This window comes from Mustela nivalis (genome assembly GCF_964662115.1).
Source record: "Mustela nivalis genome assembly, chromosome: 2".
NCBI classification, from domain to species: domain Eukaryota; kingdom Metazoa; phylum Chordata; class Mammalia; order Carnivora; family Mustelidae; genus Mustela; species Mustela nivalis.
The window spans coordinates 681,829-699,709 of record NC_139021.1 but is presented as its reverse complement, the minus strand read 5'-3'; the positions used below and the strand labels follow the sequence as shown (position 1 = coordinate 699,709).

The 17,881-nt window shown below is 65.3% G+C and overlaps 3 protein-coding genes across 3 annotated transcripts; 2 read left to right on the top strand and 1 right to left on the bottom strand.

Annotated features, from left to right (window-relative positions):
- Nucleotides 1-754: 754 nt before the first annotated feature.
- On the top strand, nucleotides 755-4,207 carry GPAA1 (glycosylphosphatidylinositol anchor attachment 1). The gene is made up of 12 exons (XM_082720498.1): nucleotides 755-922; nucleotides 1,208-1,387; nucleotides 1,472-1,583; nucleotides 1,765-1,912; nucleotides 1,993-2,094; nucleotides 2,179-2,375; nucleotides 2,465-2,661; nucleotides 2,756-2,909; nucleotides 3,066-3,161; nucleotides 3,300-3,490; nucleotides 3,569-3,739; nucleotides 3,874-4,207. The coding sequence occupies exons 1-12, from the start codon at nucleotides 849-851 to the stop codon at nucleotides 4,115-4,117; spliced, it is 1,866 nt and encodes a 621-aa protein (XP_082576624.1). The 5' UTR covers nucleotides 755-848; the 3' UTR covers nucleotides 4,118-4,207.
- Nucleotides 4,208-9,284: 5,077 nt separating this feature from the next.
- CYC1 (cytochrome c1) lies at nucleotides 9,285-12,074 on the top strand. Its single transcript, XM_082720551.1, has 7 exons — nucleotides 9,285-9,758; nucleotides 10,381-10,577; nucleotides 10,663-10,789; nucleotides 10,872-11,029; nucleotides 11,116-11,276; nucleotides 11,590-11,690; nucleotides 11,776-12,074. Exons 1-7 carry the CDS (start codon nucleotides 9,300-9,302, stop codon nucleotides 11,878-11,880), a joined length of 1,308 nt encoding a protein of 435 aa, XP_082576677.1. The 5' UTR covers nucleotides 9,285-9,299; the 3' UTR covers nucleotides 11,881-12,074.
- Nucleotides 12,075-12,938: 864 nt separating this feature from the next.
- On the bottom strand, nucleotides 12,939-17,847 carry SHARPIN (SHANK associated RH domain interactor). Its single transcript, XM_082720537.1, is given in 10 exon segments — nucleotides 12,939-13,102; nucleotides 13,180-13,308; nucleotides 13,399-13,517; nucleotides 13,597-13,750; nucleotides 13,820-13,910; nucleotides 13,987-14,128; nucleotides 14,201-14,332; nucleotides 16,840-17,014; nucleotides 17,276-17,463; nucleotides 17,466-17,847. Coding segments are annotated over 10 exon segments (1,587 nt in total). The 5' UTR covers nucleotides 17,833-17,847; the 3' UTR covers nucleotides 12,939-13,012.
- Nucleotides 17,848-17,881: the final 34 nt, after the last annotated feature.

Here is a 17,881-nt window from a genome sequence, read left to right as displayed (position 1 = left end):
AGTGTCAAGAGTCACAGCCCAAAGAAGGGGGGGGGGCGTGTCCCAGGTCGGACAGAGCAGTTGTGCCAGGAAGGGCTCAAGGCCGCTGAGCAGTGAGGTGCAGCCTGGCATAATGAGCCCAGCCATCAGACAGGATCGGGTGTCTGTCCCGCCAGCACATCTGGGGCCCGCCATGGCGATGTGGGGGCCATGTCTCACATCTTCCAGACTGTGGCTTGGACCGAATGGCCCCTTCCACCCTAAGAGCCCTTTGGGCCTACATAGCCCCAGACTCCAACAAAAGTACAACAGATCCAAGTTCTCACCTGGGGGAAGGAGGCGGGTCTTCTCTCCACACCTGGGCCAGCCCCTGCAGCCCTCCCCGCACACCTCCCGACCTGCTCCCAGCTTTTGCTCCACATACCCCAGCTCCTTTGAAACCCGTTTTGACCAAGAGTACCATCTGCACTTTGCTGCCTGTGGTCATCTGATCCTGATGACCTCGGTGCTGCGTCCGCACGGGGATGTCCCTTGTGCACTCGCTGCCGTTAATGACCAACATCCAGAGGAAAGAGTCTGCCGACGCCCCGGTCTCAGCCCCCTCGCCCCGGGGCGCTCGACCTGGCTCTGCCCCGCCAGCCCGGGCGGCCGCCGGTCGCCGCGCGCGTCCTGAAGGCGCGCCCTCCCGGGGACCCTGCGGCGGGGGCGGGCGGGGAAGCGCACCGCCTCTGCTCGGAGCATGCGCGGCGGCGCGAGGGCCGTCGGGACCGGAAGGGCGGGCGCGGAGCGGCGGCCGGACGGGAGCGCGGCCCCGGGCCCGCGGCTGGAGCTGGCGGCCGAGCGCGGCCCCGGAGCCGCCCCTCCCCGCCATGGGCCTCCTGTCGGACCCGGTGCGCCGCCGCGCCCTCGCCCGCCTCGTGCTGCGTCTCAACGCGCCGCTCTGGTGAGCGCGGGGCCCGGGGCGGGATCCGCGGGGCCCGGGGCTCGGGGGGCCGGCGCCCCCGTACCCCCGCGGGCTGCTGGCGCCCGCGTCTCGGAGCCCACGGGGCTCGCTCCGGGCGTCGGGCCCGCGGCTCAGCTCCCCCGTCCGACGTCCGGAGCGCCTGGACCCCGGGGCCGGGTCCCTCCGACACGCCCCCTCCGTCCGCGGTGCAGCGCGGGGAGGCCCGGGGCCGGAGCGCGCGGACCCGCTAACGCTCCGGGGCGCCGTCGCCCCCTCTCCCCGCAGCGTGCTGAGCTACGTGGCGGGCGTCGCCTGGTTCCTGGCGCTGGCTTTCCCGCCGCTGACCCAGCGCACGTACATGTCGGAGAACGCCATGGGCTCCACCATGGTGGAGGAGCAGTTCGCGGGCGGGGACCGTGCCCGGGGCTTGGCCCGAGACTTCGCGGCGCACCGCAGGAAGTCGGGGTGAGCCGCACAGCCGCGGGCGTGGGGAGGTGGTGGTGGCCAAGGCCAGGGAGCTCTGCCTAGCGGCTCTCCTTGTGTCCCTAGGGCTCTGCCAGTGGCGTGGCTGGAGCGGACGATGCGGTCAGTGGGGCTGGAAGTGTACACGCAGAGCTTCTCGCGGAGGCTGCCCTTTCCTGATGAGACCCATGAGCGCTACGTATTGTGGGGGAGAGGAGTGCCTGGGACCAAAACGCGCCTGGGGAGGGTGGCTTGGGGCCGGGAAGCCCGGCGGTGGCATGTCCCGGGCCCGGGAAATCCCTGGTGGGCAGTCTAGGGCGACGAGGGAGGGCAGCCCTCCGGGGTAGGGTGATGCTAAGTCTTTCCCATGCCGTGTCCAGATGGTGTCTGGTACCAACGTGTACGGCATCCTGCGGGCCCCGCGCGCTGCCAGCACCGAGTCCCTGGTGCTCACCGTCCCCTGTGGCCCGGACTCTACCAACAGCCAGGCAGTGGGGCTGCTGCTGGCACTTGCTGCCCACTTTCGGGGTGAGGCTTGGGGGCTGCTGCGGGCAGGGGACGGTTTGGCCCCTGTCTCAGGCCCTGCTGACCTAGTTTCTGGTGTCCAGGGCAGATTTACTGGGCCAAAGACATCATCTTCCTGGTGACAGAACAAGACCTTCTGGGTACAGAGGCTTGGCTGGAGGCCTACCACGACGTCAACGTCACCGGTGGGTCGCCTTGCCCCGGTCCCTCTCTCCGAACCGCTGTCCTCGGCGGCCCCCCATAGGCAGCTCCTTGCCCTGCTCCCACAGGCATGCAGTCATCCCCTCTGCAGGGCCGGGCGGGGGCCATCCAGGCAGCCGTGGCTCTGGAGCTGAGCAGTGATGTGGTCACTAGCCTCGATGTGGCTGTGGAGGGGCTCAACGGGCAGCTGCCCAACCTCGATCTACTCAACCTCTTCCAGACTTTCTGTCAGAAAGGGGGGCTGCTGTGTACGCTGCAGGGCAAGGTAAGGGGGGCTGCCTTCCAGGGAGGCCTGGGCTTCCCACGGGCTTCTCTCTGGGGGGCTTTTCTCACCCTGCCCCCAAATCCTCTAAGCTGCAGCCCCAGGACTGGACATCCGTCGACGGGCCGCTGCAGGGTCTGCAGACCTTGCTGCTTATGGTTCTGCAGCAGGCCTCCGGCCGCCCCCACGGCCCTCATGGCCTCTTCCTGCGCTACCGTGTGGAGGCCCTGACCATCCGTGGCATTAACAGCTTCCGACAATATAAGTATGACTTGGTGGCCGTGGGCAAGTAAGTAGCTATTGGCCCCGCTTCCATGCTTGGGGTCGGGGAGGGGGTGGTCTGGGGGGGCCTGACTGACCATGACGCTGCCCCATCCTGGCAGGGCCCTGGAGGGCGTGTTCCGCAAGCTCAACCACCTCCTGGAGCGCCTGCACCAGTCATTCTTCTTCTACCTGCTCCCGGCGCTGTCCCGCTTCGTGTCCATCGGCCTCTACATGCCTGCTGCCGGCTTTCTGCTCTTGGTCCTTGGTCTCAAAATATCCTCTGAACCCCCGTCTGCGTGTGGCCAGCCCAGGTCCTCTCCACTCTAGGCTGGGGAGAATCCTCCGTCCTTGGGGGAGTGGGAGTGAGCCCTGGGTCTGCTGCTGGGTATGTTCCATCACACCTGTCGTCAGGATCCTTGACTAGACCACGCTCTGGAGCTGTGGATGCAATTGCATGAGGCCGGAGTGGGCCCCGAGGAGCCTAGGGGGGCCTCTGGACCTAGCCCTCCCGTCCTGCCAGCACAGGTGATGGTCCCCCCACTCTTGCTCTTGGGGCGGGATTCCAGGCGAACGTCACTTCGGCAGCTCAGTCTCGATGGTGGGGAGGACCCCTGGGGCTCCCTTGGCCCCACAGCCCACCTCCCGTTGTCTGTGCCGTTGTAGAGCGTCGGGCTGGCCTCGCTGGTGGCGCCCTTGCTGATCTCACAGGCCATGGGTCTGGCCCTCTACATCCTGCCGGTGCTGAGCCAACACGTGGCTACCCAGCACTTCCCCGTAGCCGAGGCCGAGGCCGTGGTGCTGACTCTGCTGGCCATCTACGCGGCAGGCCTAGCCCTTCCGCATAGCACCCAGCGGTGAGGAGCTGGGCTGGGGGAGGGGGGCGGGGGCACCCTGGCCACACAGGCCAGGCATCTGAGCCCCTTGTCCTGCAGGGTGGTGAGTGCACAGGCCCCAGACAGAGGCTGGATGGCACTGAAGCTGGTGGCCCTCATCTACCTGGCACTGCAGTTGGCCTGCATCACCCTCACCAACTTCTCGCTGGGCTTCCTGCTGGCCGCCACCATGGTGCCTGCTGCCGCGCTCACCACGCCCTGCGGGCCCCGGTACGTGCCTGCCTGCCCCTCCCCAAGCCCAGGGCCTGCGCTGCTTCCCACCACCGTGCCCTCAACGGGATGCCCATGCCCCCCCTACCACCCGCCCCGCCCTGAGCCCCACCTGGTGCTGCTTCTCCCCCCAGGCCCCTCTACGCTGCCCTGCTGGTGCTCACGAGCCCAGCAGCCACGCTCCTGGGCAGCTTGTTCCTGTGGCGGGAGCTGCAGGAGGCCCCACTGTCCCTGGCCGAGGGCTGGCAGCTCTTCCTGGCGGCGCTGGCCCAGGGCGTGCTGGAGCACCACACCTACGGTGCCCTGCTCTTCCCCCTGTTGGCTCTGGGCCTCTACCCCTGCTGGCTGCTCTTCTGGAACGTGCTCTTCTGGAAGTGACATGCGGCTCACAGCCCTGCAGCGTCAGGACTGGGGTGGCGAACCCCTGTGTTGTCTCCTTGGGAAATAAACAGTTCTGTTTCAGCTGCCCTTTGGTGCTGCTGGCCAAGTGTCTACTGTCCGTGTGGGGCCCCCCAGCCCCTGGGCGAGAAGCTCTTCAGGAAGGCTTGGCCTTCCCAGATACTTCTCGGAGGGCCCTGCTGCCGGCAGGAGTGAGGGCGCGAGCCCCATAAGCCTCAGAGGAGAGCCTTGGGTGGACACTGGGCTCGGGACCTGGAAACGGCCTGTGCTGACCCTGCCTGGCCCCCGCCCCACGAGTGCCACGGTAGGAGGAAATGATGGGGGCAGGGCTTGGGGCCTGAGGCGCTCTGGGTGCCCAGAGTCCACACTGCTCCGTCTGCAGTGCTGGAGTGGAAGGGGCAAAGGGGCTGGAGCTGGAGCCCTGCAGAGGCCTGTGGTGTGGGCGGGGCACCTCCCGGGGCCAGAACCTCTGTGTGGGTCTGGAAGGGGCACCTGCTTCCTTGGAGCTGAACCAGACCAGGCCAGACGCCCCTAAGAACCAGGGCCCTGGAGCAGTGGGCAGGCCACGGGACCCCGGAAAGGAGTTGGAAGGTTGGTGTCTGTCCTGGAGGGAAGAAAAAAGCAAAACAGATTCATTAGCCATGCCAGGGCCGCATCCGCTCCCGGCCTCTGCCGGCACCTGATGGGGTGGGCAGAAGGCAGAGGGGCCCCACCTGCAGAGCGGGCTCGGGATCAGTGTCCTTCAGTGCCACACCCGGAACAGTGGGGCCTGGGAAGGCCTGTGGGGAAGGTCTAGCCCCCAGGGCGTGCTGGTTGTCTGCTGATGGGCGCCTCTGTGTCCAGCATGGTGAGGGGAGGCGCTGGAGAACCCACGGGCGCGAGCAGCTGGTCGCTGTCCCATAATCCCGCGGGGCCTGTCGGTCCTTTACTGTTGAACGGGCTGTTCTGCTCCTGAGGCTTGAGAGAGCAGTTGCGCCCGCACCCCCTGGCCACCTCCCCGGCTGGCTTCTGTTGAGTGCCCTCTCGCAGGTCAGGCACCGCTACTCCGTGGCCTCGCGTTCTTCTGGTCGCACAGACCTCTCCGCTCTGTCTTGGTCTCTGCCGTCTCTTCCTCTGTCTCTACGGGCCGGTGCCCAAAACAAAATCCTTTCTGGGCCTTTCAGCCAGGCTTTGGCCTCAATCGGCCATTTTTTTTACTGCACTTAGTCACTTAAAGTACAAATCTTGAAAACACATTAAATCATGGAACATACAAGTGGGGTCATCTCCGTTGTGCTCTGAACCTACCTGTGCACACAGAAGATTTGAAACCATGGGAACAACAAAGTTGATTTGTCAGGGCAGCTTAATTGTTTTTTTAAGATTTCGTTTATTTGACAGAGATCACAAGTAAACAGAGCAGCAGGCAGAGAGGGGGAAGCAGGCTCCCCGCTGAGCAGGGAGAACGATGGGCTCCATCCCAGGTCCCTGAGATCATGACCTGAGCCGAAGGCAGAGGCTTTAACCCACTGAGCCACCCAGGTGCTCCAGGGAAGCAGAATTTCTGTTCTGATTTTCAGTAATGTCATTTGTATGATCCTCTTTTTTTAAGATTTTATTTTTATGGGGCGCCTGGGTGGCTCAGTGGGTTAAGTGCCCAACTCGATCTCAGCTCAGGTCTTGATCTCAGGAGGTTGTGAGTTCGAGCCCTGCGTGGGGCTCCATGCTGCACATGGAATCTGCTTCAAAGAGAAAAACAAGGAACTGTCAGGCTGTGAAAATGTAGGTCAGACATACAAGGACAGAATCTCAGGTCATAAATGCTTTTATTTTGATGGTGCGGCAGGGTCTGCGACTGTGTCTAGTTCTGTCCTCCATAGTCATAGACCCCAATTTGGATTCTTGTGCCTGGAGGCATGGCCTTGTGACTATGCTTTGGCCGGTAGGATAAGAACAGAAGCTTCCAGGTGAGCACCAGGCAAAGGCCTCACCCAGAGACGCCGGCCCTCTGAGCCGGATCCGTTCTCCTGCCCTTGCGAATGTGGAAGTGATGGCTGGAGCCTGTCTGGGGCAGGAGGCCCAGCCGGGGTCGGGAATGCAGGGAAAGGAGCAGGCACTTCCCGGCCGCCCAGAGGCAGCACAACCCCGGTGTGCGGAGCTCCCTGCCGTGGAAGGGGGAGCAAACTTCTGCCTCACGTAGCACTGTTCCTCGGGGATGCTTTCCTCTAGTTCCAACACGGGAGGGGCTGTCGCCGACCCAGCTCACAAGAGGTCACGCCCAGAACAGAAGCAGCGTGGGGGGCGGGGAAGCTGTCCCACTCCCTGCCGCTTCTCCAGCTCAGAGCCAGACACCCGCGAGAATACTCATCTGCACGTGTTGAATGAGAGGAAGAAAGCAGAGGGAGAGCCTCTGGAGGTCCCCAGGAAGCTGCAGAGGGGCAGACGGGACAGCTCCCACAGGGGCCTGGAGGGCCTAACGGCTTAGGGTGTGGCGGGAGCACAGGAAAGTGAGGGTAGCCCCCCCCACACACCGCCAGCCAGGCCACCCTTCACCCACCTCCCAATGCCCAGCTTGTGCCCAATGCACAAGCGGGCCCACTATGGACACCCTACTTGGCCTTAGGGTGCTTCTAGCAACTCACCTGCGTGTCCCAGGTTTCCTGAGCTTTTGCGAATCGTTTGCCTGGTCGCCCCTCCCCACCTGAAGTTCCGGTGTGGGCAGCTCAGGGCAAGAATGCGCCTGCAGGCCCCAGCTGCCTTCACGCCCACACTCAGGCCCTGTCACCCGCCCAGGCCCCTCTTCTGAGGCCCCAGTGTGTCCCCTGTGCCTCCTGGGTGCTGTGATGGTCATCTCTAAGTCCCAGTCTCCCAACCTGAACACGTCTCCCCGAGCAGGTGCACACAACCCTGGGCCGCCGCGCATCTGTCCTCCTCGGGGGCCCGTCACTCTCGGGACAGAACCCGAGTCCTCACCTTGGTGGTCAGGGGCTGTGCTGTTCCCGAGCACACTTTCTGGGCCCCGGGAGCAGCCCATGCCTGCGCCACGCCCCCTCCCAGCCGCAGACACCGTCAGCTTCGTTCCAACTCCAGACTCGGACCTGAACAGGAATGGGGTTGCGTGTCTGTGGTCTCTTGTCCGGCTCCTCACCCAGGGCTACGCCTTCAGGGTTCGTCCGTGTCGTACCGTGTCACAACTTCCCCCGTGGCTGAGGAACACGCCACGTTCTGTTCATCTGCCTGACAGCTCATGGACTGGACGTTTCGGTGGTTTCCTCTTTGCTGGTCATTGTGGGAGACGCGCCGACCACCGTTCGGGGACAAGAATTATGACCCGAGCCCAAGGTAGTGGCTTAACCCCGAGCCACCCAGGCGCCCTTGAATCCCTTCTGGGGGTGCCCTGAGAGCACTTGTCCTGAGGCTGCGAAGGCACGCACACGAGTTGTGTCTTCGCACGGTGTCGGCTTTAGGCTTTATTCGGTCCTGAGGCGAGGGTAACGTAAAGCGGGTGTAGGATTCCAGACTCAGCGACATTTCACCGTGGGACTGACTTGGCTTCTTACACGGCACAGCACAGACAAGATACCAAGGGGGCAGGGAGTTCACCAACCGAACCCCAAGTCCATCTGCAGGCGGAGGCTGAGAGGGGGCCGGGGTCTTGCCCTGGTCCACTCTTGGCACTTGCTGCTTCTGTTCAAGCAGGGGCGCATCTCAGCCCTGTTTGGAGACCAGCCGGGCGAGGCTTGGGCAGCAGCTGCCTTTCTGAAGCGGTCAGGCTGAGGGGGTCTAGAGGTGTCTGTCTGGAGAGTCTGATGTTTGCTGCTAAACCCTCCCTTTTCAAACGGATCTAAAGGGTCTGGGGCCTGCAGATGCCCTCGGCTACCGCGGGTTACCAGTGCTGGACGCGGCAGGATCTCGTGGCTGTGGTACCTTCAACGGCTTGGGCATTGCCAGACACAGGTTCCTGCTTGAGTGAAAGACTTCGTCTTGCTCTCTACAGTGTTCTATAATTTTGTTGTTGCTGAAAACTAGACATTTTAGGGGCGTCTAAGTGGCTCAGGTCATGATCCCCGGGGTCGTGGGATCCAGCCTGCAAGGGGCTCCTTGCTCAGTAGGGAGCCTGTTTCCCCCTGCTGTGCTCTTTCTGACAAAATCTTTAAAAACAAGGAAAACTAGACTTTCTAAATCTTTAAAAAAATATTTATTTGTCAGAGCGCGCGCACAAGCAGGGGGAAGGGCAGGGCCAGGGGCCGAAGCCGGTTCCGCTCCGAGCAGGGAGCCCGGCGCGGGGCTCGGTCCCAGGACCCCGCAGCAGGAGCCAAGCCGAAGGCCCACGCGTCGCTGGCTGGGCCCGGGGGCGCCCAAACTAGACATTTTAAGTCCTAGGATGTGGCGACGCTGGGAATCGGACTCCAAGGACGCGGCAGCGGCCGGTCGGGGCTGTCTGCGCCGGGACGGGAGAACCGGCTCCGCCTGGCCTGCAGCATCGGCCCTGCGGAGCCCCGGGTCCCCCTTCGCTCGGCCCTCGGGTCGGCTCGCGGCCGGCGGACGTGCTCGGACAGCAGCAAGCGCTAAGCTCCCGGCAGCTCTGCGCCCCGCGGAGGCCGCCCGCGAGCCCTGGGCCGGGCGGGCCGCACGCCTGCCGGGCGCTTCCCCTCGCGGAGCGCCGAGCCCGCCGGTCCCCCCGACGGAAGCCCCGGGGGCGTCTTCGGGTCGCGCGCTTTCGTCTCGGGGCCCTTTCCTGCTCCGGCGCGGCCCCGCGGGGGTGCTGCTCCCCGACCTCCGCGCTCCGCGGCCGCCGGCGGCTCGGAACCCACCAGGCCGCCCGCCGACCTCGGCCAACGGCCCCAGGGCACAGGCTCGTCTGGGCCGGGGCCGGCGCAGGGGGCTCCGCGGGGGGCGTTCAGGGCCGCAGACCCGCTCCGCAGCGGCTCCGGCGGGGACGCGGCTCCGCCCCTCGGGGCCAGCGGCGGCCCCAGCCCGGAGAAGGGGCGACGCCTCCGGGACCGCTGTCCGCCCGCAGGCCTCGGGCGGGTCTCCAGACCCGTCGCGGCGAGCGTCCTGCTGGCACGTGCGGGGCCGCGAGGCCCCGGCCCTGCGCTCCCACCGACGGCCGGCGCCGGGCTTCCGAGGGCCCGGTTTGCCCCGACGGCTCCCGGCGATCACGTAAACCCTCGCCGGGCGGATGAGGGCGAGCGGTGTCCGCGCCTGGGCGGGGCCCCCGGCGCGCCGGCCCTGCTCGCCCCCACTCGGGGCCCGGACCCTGACCCGGGCGGCAGACAATGCTGCGCGGAAGCGCGCGACCGGCGGGAGGCGACCGGACCGGGAAGCCGCGGGAGCCGCCGCCGCCGCCCCCTGCTCGGGCCCCGCCCACTTCCGGTCTCGCGAGGAGCGCGGCTCGGCGGAACCCCGCCCCGACGGCCAGGCCCCGGCCCCGCCCCCAGGCTCTCGCGACATCCGGGCTCCGGGACCGCCGCGGGGCCTGACGGGAGCAGCCGTCGCGCCGGACAGGGCCAAGATGGCGGCGGCGGCTTCGCTTCGTGGGGCGGTGCTGGGCCCGCGGGGCGCGCGGCTGCCGGGCGCGCGGGCCCGGGGTCTGCTGTGCGGCGCGCGGCCCGGCCAGCTCCCGCTGCGGACGCCCCAGGTGAGCTCTGGGCGCGACCCTGTCCGCCGTGAGGCCCCGCAGCCCTTGAAGGTCACGGCGGGGAGGCTCTGGGCGCGGGCCGGGCAGCGAGGGAGCGGCCTCGACCTCCCGGCGCTTCTGTCCCGGCCGCATCCCCGCCGCCTGCCGTCCCGAGGACCCCGGGAGCAGGACCAGGCGCCCAGCCCTCCGAGCAGCAGAGGCGCCCTGCGCGGAGCGTGGGGGGCGGCGGGGCGGCTCGCTGCGGGCTGGGGGCTGGGGGCTTCTCCCGGAGGGCGCGCCCGGGCCCGCTCCTGCGCCGGCCTTCCAGCTTGGGCCTGCGTCCTGAAGTGACCTCAGCCTGACCTCGGACGGCTGCCTTGTGACCTTGGCCTGCCCCGGCACCCTTGCTCGCACCCACCTCGTCCCCAGCCCTGGAGCCCAGCCGCAGCCTTACACCTCCTCCCCGGGTCCGAATCGCGGTCGCGGAGCCAGCGCGGCGGGGTGGGGGCGGGGGCCGGGGGCCGCGGTGCCCCGCAGGAGTGGCGGGCGCTGCGTGGATGAGCGGGAGAGGTGGGCGCCGAGAGGCAGATCCCCAGGCAGGGCCGGGTGGTGGTCTGGCAGGCGCTGAGCGGGGCTCTTGCAGGCAGTGCCCTTGTCGTCGAAGGCCGGTCTGTCCCGGGGCCGGAAAGTGATGCTGTCAGCGTTGGGCATGCTGGCGGCAGGGGGTGCGGGGCTGGCTGTGGCCCTGCACTCTGCCGTGAGTGCCAGTGACCTGGAGCTGCACCCCCCCAGCTACCCGTGGTCCCACCGTGGCCTCCTCTCTTCCCTGGACCACACCAGGTGTGCTGCTGGCCGGCTGCGGCCGTTTCTGGGGGGGCCGGGCGGGGTGGAATCCTTGGCGCCCGTAACGCTCCTTCTCCTGCAGCATCCGCAGGGGCTTCCAGGTGTACAAGCAGGTGTGCTCCTCCTGCCACAGCATGGACTACGTGGCCTACCGCCACCTGGTGGGCGTTTGCTACACGGAGGAAGAAGCGAAGGCGCTGGCGGAGGAGGTGCGGGGCCCAGGGATGAGGATCGGGGCTTGGGGTTCCCGCCGTGCTGGACAGCAGGGTTGTGATGGGCTCTTCGTGGCAGGTGGAGGTTCAGGATGGCCCCAACGAGGATGGGGAGATGTTCATGCGGCCCGGGAAGCTGTCTGACTACTTCCCCAAACCATACCCCAACCCGGAGGCTGCTCGAGCAGCCAACAACGGGGCACTGCCCCCTGACCTCAGCTACATCACGCGGGCTAGGTACGTGGACTTGCTGCAGAAGGGTGTGGGGAGGGGGACAGAGGGCATCTAGTGCCCGGGCTCAGGAGGCGCGGATCTGCTTCTAGGCACGGTGGCGAGGACTACGTCTTCTCCCTGCTAACGGGCTACTGTGAGCCACCCACCGGGGTGTCGCTGCGAGAGGGCCTCTACTTCAACCCCTACTTTCCTGGCCAGGCCATCGGCATGGCTCCTCCCATCTACGACGAGGTCCTGGAGTTTGATGACGGTGAGAAGCCCCCCTGCCTCGGGATCGGCACGCTGGGTCCTCCTCTTCCCGCTGCCAGGGATGCTTCCCGTGTGGGCCGTGCACTCTCCTTGGCTCGGGCACTGTGTGTGGGGGTGTCTGGGCCAGCTTGTGGGCAGCCTCCACAGTTGCAATTAGCCCAGACCCCTGTGTGCTGGGGGCGAGGGGTTCCGGTTCCTTATGAAGCCTTGGTGAGGACCCCGTCTCTGCCCTGTGGGGTGGGGGGTGCTCCAGGGCTACCGCAGGTTGGGTAGGGACCCCCAGGGGCAGCCCTTACCACTTGTCCTTGGCCCAGGCACCCCAGCCACCATGTCCCAGGTGGCCAAGGACGTGTGTACCTTCCTGCGCTGGGCATCTGAGCCAGAGCACGACCATCGCAAACGCATGGGGCTCAAGGTAAAAAGGTTGGCCATGGGAGAGGGGCTGGGAACTGGGCAGGGTTCCTTTCTGCTTCCTCCGGCTGAGCCTGCCTCGTCCCCAGATGTTGATGATGATGGGCTTGCTGTTTCCCCTGATCTACGCCATGAAGCGGCATAAGTGGTCAGTCCTGAAGAGCCGGAAGCTGGCATATCGGCCGCCCAAGTGACCCTGCCCCGTGTCTGCTCACTGTCTGGTCTGGATAGGCCCTCCAGCCCAGGAGCCACTCTGGACCTGTTCAGGCCTCAGCTGGCCCTCTTGAAAAGCCCCAATTTCTTGGGTAAAAGAGGGGAGGAGCCAGGAGACCAGGTTCCGGCTCCAAAATCTTGTCTCCATGATGGAAATAAATTAAGTTTCTCAACACACAGGTTTGAGCTGCTGTGATGGGAGCAGAGTTTTCACGGGATTCTGGGACTGCGATCCTTGCTGTCAAGCTCCCGGGGATACTCTGGGGGGTGTGGCCAGCATTGCCACGCACAGAGCGTGGGACAGGAAGCAGCTGTTAGGGAAAGCTGAGTACTCGCTGAGCTGAAGAGGGCCTGGCTCGGCCACACGAGGCCTAGGGGTCTGGTGGGGTAACCGGCCCTGCGCCAGTATGCTTGGCTTTCCTCCTGAGGGCAGCGAGGAGCCCTTGGCAGCAGTTCACCGGGGGAGGGACCTGGGCTCGAGGAGGAGCTGCTGGGGAAGGGAGACAGCCTCTAGCCATGCTGAGAGCAAAGTGGGCGGAGGCCGCCCAGAACGTGCTTCTGGTCTCTCAGCCCGGCAGCTGGGACAGCACCTCCTGGCAAGCCGCAGGGTGCCACAGGGCCCTGCCTTGGGGCTCCTAGCTTCTGAGCCTGCCTTGACCCCAGGAGGATGTAAGGAGCACCTGGCTGGAACAGCCCATGAGTGGCAGCCAGTGTCTGGGAAGCGGGGGAGCCGGGTGGAAGGAACCAGAGCACATGCTTGAAGGTTTCTGGGTGGACAGGAGGTCCGGTGAGCGTGGCACTGGTGGGAACTTGGCGTACCCTGGGGTCTGGGAAGAGCTCAGACCCATGCTTCTGGCATCCCTGGGGTTTGGAGTCCCCAGGACTGGCGAGTTGGCACCGGGACCTGGCCAGGTCACCTCAACCAGCTGAGGAGGGCCAGGCCCCACCCCTGGCAGCTTTTATCCCAGGGGCTGTGCCCCGCCCCTGCCCCCCACCCTCCCAGCAGCCCAGTCTGCAGAAAGGCGCAGAGATGTGGCACTTGGCTGGCTCAGAAGTGTCTTTAATGACTCCAGACTGCCCCTCCCCAGCCCTAGCGCTGTCCTAGTTGAGCAGTCAGCAAAGGTCCCCTGCGAGTTTCAGGAGGGGGTCCAGGGGCCTCGGGCCTGGAGGGACTGCGACATCCTCTCTCTCTGGGACCTGGGGCTGAGTGAAAAAGAGGTCATTCTGCGTGTTCTGCCGTTCTGCCGCCCTGCCCCCTTGCCCTCCGCTGCCTCTGGTACCTTTGGCGGCTGCTGGGCAGAGGCTGCAGAAACGGGGTCCCCAGTGCAGGGCTTCTGGGTGCTGCACATCTCACAGCCAGGTCGGCCGGGGGCGTTGATGAACGTGCAGGAAGGGCAGGACCAGCTGGGCTGGGAAGGGGGTGGGGGCAGAGGTGCTGCGCCTCCTTCCTTCCAGGGCCCGGAGAGTCCCAGGCCCACCCTGCCCAGCCCCTTACCCACCTGAAGGGGGCTGGGGAGGCTGGAGCTGGCAGGCTGCGCAGCCCTGGGCACCCCCAGTGATGGAGAAAACAGGCGACTTAGTTCCCCATCCAACTTCTGGGGGCCCTGAGGGCTGCGTCCTGCAGTAGACGAGGTGGGGCTCAGGGCTGTGTCCGGTTGCACCTCGCCTTCCTCATCCCGTCTGTGTCAAGGACTCACCTGGGGCTTCTCGAGGGGCTGAAAGCAGGTAGAGGAAAGCAGGATCCCCATCCCGCCGGACCCCATAGGAGGCAAGGCTGCGCTCAGGCACACACAGGCACCGCCCGATGACCCAGCGCTGCACGGCCGGTGGGAAGCCAAACTCGGAGAACACCTGGGGCCAGAGCATCAAGTCACTGAAGGTCCCCTACCCCCAGCCGGGTTCTCCGGACCCCATGCTTACCTGCTCTTGGAGGGTCGCAATGGTGCAGTGGGGGTGAACTTGCAGCGAGACGTGGGCAGAGGATGCAGCATCCTCAACCGTGACCTGCAGCCTGGGCCAGAACACGGGTCAGGGGGAAGGATGGGGGTCCTGGAAGGGCTGGGGGGGCGGAATGAAGCGGCCCTCACCTGACAGGGCCGGCAGGGAAGCAGGCCTCCTGGAGCTGGACACTGAGGGCCACGTGATGCTGGGCCAGGATGGCCGCAGCCTGGGCTGCCCCCTGCTCATCCCCAGCCTCGATGGCCCGGGCCAGGTGCCGCACCAGCTCTTCTGCGGAGAGAGAGAAGGCCATCACAGCTGAGCAGACCGCTGCTTCCAACCCCCTCCGCCACCTGCCTTTACCTTTCTGCACAGCGTCTCCTGGGCTCCAGCAAACATCCACCTTGGGTTGTGGGGCCTGGAGCGTGGGCGCCTCAGGGGGACTGGGCAGGGAAACGGGGCACATTTCTGGGCCCAGGGCTTGGGACGGGCTGCCTAGGAGGGAAGATGTGGGGAGGGCTGGGGTCTCCTGAGATCCAGCCCCCAAGCTGAGTTCCTACACAGGCCTCTGCTCTCTGACCTCAGGTTTCTAGGACATTTGCTACCTCCTTGCTCACCTCAGCCCCCGCCAGGGCTCTTGCGCATACGTTAAGTCAGACTCCACCTTGGTCCTCACTGACCCCTAAAAGGTCCCTGCCAACCCCTCACAGCTGAAGCTGCACTCGGCTTTTCCTTGGGCTCTGGCATGCTTCTGGGCTGTTCCGTCTCGCCCCACCTAGGCCTGTCCACCAAAGAGGCCCTGTCAGGCCGCCAGGGATGCTCCCTTAGCCTCCCAGCAGAACCAAAGCAGATCCTCAGAAGGCGCCTGCCCCTTCCCACTCACCAGGAGCCCTGCAGGTGCGAACATCCCCTCTTGGTGTCCTCAGGGTCATCCACCCTCTCTCCTGGCTCGACCATCAGCACAGCCTGGGGGCCTCCACTGCCTGCTCAGGGCGCCCTTACAGAGCTGGCCGTGCTGCTGTCTCCCCTCCTCCCTTCCACCTGAGGCCCAGCCCACCCCTTGCTGATGCAGCTCCGAGGATGGCTTCAGGCCCTCACTGTTGAGCCATGGGCCCCATGAGAGAAACAGGGCTCCTGCGCCCCCAGGCTGAGGCCCAGCCCAGCCTCGGAGTCCCAGAGGTCACACATACACTCTTGCCTGGAGGCTATCATACCTGCTGCTTCCCGGCCACATGGGTGCGAAGATCACACTAGGATCTTCCAGTTTTACTCGTGTCACCTCAATGAAGCCCTCCCGGCCACCCTATTTAGAATGGCAAACCCCATGGGGCGCCTGGGGGGCTCAGTGGGTTAAAGCCTCAGCCTTCAGCTCAGGTCATGATCCCAGGGTCCTGGGATTGAGCCCCGCATCGGGCTCTGCTCAGCGGGGAGCTGTGTGTGTCTGTCTCTCTCTGCTGCTTCTCTGCCTACTGTGTGATCTGTCAAATAAATAAATAAAATCTTAAAAAAAAAAAAACTGCAAACCCCACCCTTCCAGCACTCCCATCTCCTCCAACATCTGATGCAATTTTACTTATTCTTTCCCCCCAACTTACACATATATATGTGTGTATATGTATATTTCTTGGGGAAGGGGAGAGGGACAAAGGGAGAGAGCAAGCATCTCAAGCTGACTCCACACTGACCGCTTAACCAGCTGAGCCACCCAGGCACCCGCCAACCTAAGTATTTTTTAACTGAAGGGCCCCTGGCTGGCTCAGTTGGTGGGGCATGTGACTCTTGACTTGGGGTCGTGAGTTCAACCCCCATGTTGGGTACAGGGGTTACTTAAATAAATTAGGGGCTCCTGGGGGGCTCCGTTAAGCGTCTGCCTTCTGCCCAGGTCATTATTCCACGGTCCTGGGATCGAGCCCCACATCGGGCTCCCCGCTCAGCAGGAGTCTGCTGCTCCCTCTCCCTCCACCACTGCTTGTGCACTCTAATAAAACGTTCAAATAATGATTAAAAAGGAAATAAACCTCTGCACCTTATGAATGTGTTTGGACCGATACACTGGGTTCCATCAGTTCTAAGCCTACAACACACTGGTTCCGCAATGCTACGCTCAGGGCAAGCGTACGCTTACGTATTTTACATGCCCGCCTCCCCTCTAGAAATGCAAGCTCCGAGAGCGCAGGGTCTGAAGTGTGAGTCACACGAACTCTCCAAGGCCTGAAGCACTTAGTACAGAGCAGGTGCTGAGTCCCCAGCAGGTCAAGGGATGGACAGTCTTCCTCCCTCCGCAAGTGCTGTGCCGTCTGGGCCTCTCTTAGGCCACACTGTATGGTTTTCTTCTTAGCCCTCGGGCAGCGCTTCTGATACGTTGATGGCCCTTTCCTCTGCTTGCCGCACTGCCCTCCTGTTGGATTCTCTCGCTCCTCCCTCCTAGGGACCAGGGTTGACCTCTTCAGAGCCCCACCCCCAGCCCAGATCCTCGCAGCTAGCTCCTCTCCCCTCCGCACCCTTGCACACAGGCCCTGTCTGGGAGCTCCCCAGTAATTCTCCCTCCAGCTCTGTGTCTCAACCATGAACTCCTCCACTCAAGTGGCCGTAAGATCCGCCCAATTCCATCTGCTAAGCATCGCTGGTGTCACTCTTCTCTCCAGCCCTATCTGCGCCGCCCGTACAGAAACACAGGTCTCAACCTCGAATCTGAGCCCGTCACAATCCCACTGAGTACACATCCCACTGCTCCAAATGCCGTCAGTCTGACCCACACCGCAGGGCCTCCCTGCTCTGCCCCTCACGTGTCTGGTACTCCAGGCTCCAGCTTTCCGGCTTGGGTGCCTTTTCTCCACTCTCTCCCTCCGGGGAGCCTTCTCAGGACCCACCAGCGGGTAAAGTGGGCCCCGCTTTCGCACCGCTTCCCCCATCCAGGCCTGGGGGCCTGGGGCTACTCCTGTTCTCTCCCAGCACTCACGGCCCCTGCCCAGGTGAAATGAATTCCACTCCAGAGCACTAACCATTCTGTCCCTCCATGGTGGCGCCTCGGACTAGCGCTGCCCAGCGCTGAGCCTCCTGGGGGTTGAGGAAGTGCAGGCTGAGGGTCCCAGGCCCGCCCGGTGGAGGCTGCAGCTCATGCTGGCTGGGGCCTCGGACCGTGTAGCAAACGGACTCCAAGGGCCACTCCAGACTGACCTGAGGAAGGGCGGAGTCCAGGCTCAGGGTCTGCCGCCAGCACCCACTGCGCGATGACCCAAGGAGCCCGCGGTCACGTCTGCAGGCCACTGCCCCGGACCTACGCCCCTCGGCGCGCCGCCCTCGGAACCCTCACGGGACGCCGCTAGAGACGGGCAGCACGGCCCCGGCCCCCGTTCTCCAGACGAGGAGCCGGCCACAAGCGCAAGCCAAATGCTCGGGGAACCGGCCCCGGCTCGCGGCCCCGCCGCCCCCACTCACCGCCCCGGGCCCCGCGCCCAGCAGCTCCAGCCGGAAACGCCCGGGCCGCTCGGGGTCCGCGCTCAGCTGCAGCTTCCGCAGCTGGGCCTGGGCGTCCGGCCCCGCGCCCAGGGGCCTCACCGCGGCGCGCACAGCCAGGAGCACGGCGGCCGGGTCCGGGTCCGAGGGCGGCGCCATCTCCGGTCCGCCCCCGCCCGGCCCCCCGAGCCCGCTTCCGTGGGATCGGGCGGCTGAGCGCCTCCGCCGGCCGGAAACTGAGGCCGCGAGCCTGGGGTTCCGGCCGCCGCCAAAGCATCGGAGCCCGCGTCGGAGCCTCCTGCCGTCCCCACGATGGACACGCCTAGAGGCTCGGCGGGCCGGGACTGCACAGCCCGACAGTCCGGTCCCCCCGGCCGCGCCGGGCGGGAGCTGAACGCCGTTCCCGGCTCCTTCCGGCCCGCCCTCCGCCGCCCTCTGGGCCGCCCGACCCGCCCACCCCGCGTGAGTCCGCCAGCCACTCCGGGGAACGCGGGCTGACAACAGGGGCGGGACGAGCGAGGGCCGCAACCAATGGGCATCAGGGAAGGAGGCGGGTCCTCACGGCTTGAAAGAATGACGGACAGGCAC

Excerpts from the sequence above, each read along its gene's own strand:
- GPAA1 (XM_082720498.1), top strand. The coding sequence starts at position 849 with ATGGGCCTCCTGTCGGACCCGGTGCGCCGCCGCGCCCTCGCCCGCCTC. Across the intron at positions 2,662-2,755 it reads GACTTGGTGGCCGTGGGCAA|GGCCCTGGAGGGCGTGTTCC; the intron begins GTAAGTAGCTAT and ends CCATCCTGGCAG. Across the intron at positions 3,162-3,299 it reads CTCCCGTCCTGCCAGCACAG|AGCGTCGGGCTGGCCTCGCT; the intron begins GTGATGGTCCCC and ends GTGCCGTTGTAG.
- CYC1 (XM_082720551.1), top strand. The coding sequence starts at position 9,300 with ATGAGGGCGAGCGGTGTCCGCGCCTGGGCGGGGCCCCCGGCGCGCCGG. Across the intron at positions 10,578-10,662 it reads TCTTCCCTGGACCACACCAG|CATCCGCAGGGGCTTCCAGG; the intron begins GTGTGCTGCTGG and ends CTTCTCCTGCAG. Across the intron at positions 11,030-11,115 it reads AGCTACATCACGCGGGCTAG|GCACGGTGGCGAGGACTACG; the intron begins GTACGTGGACTT and ends ATCTGCTTCTAG.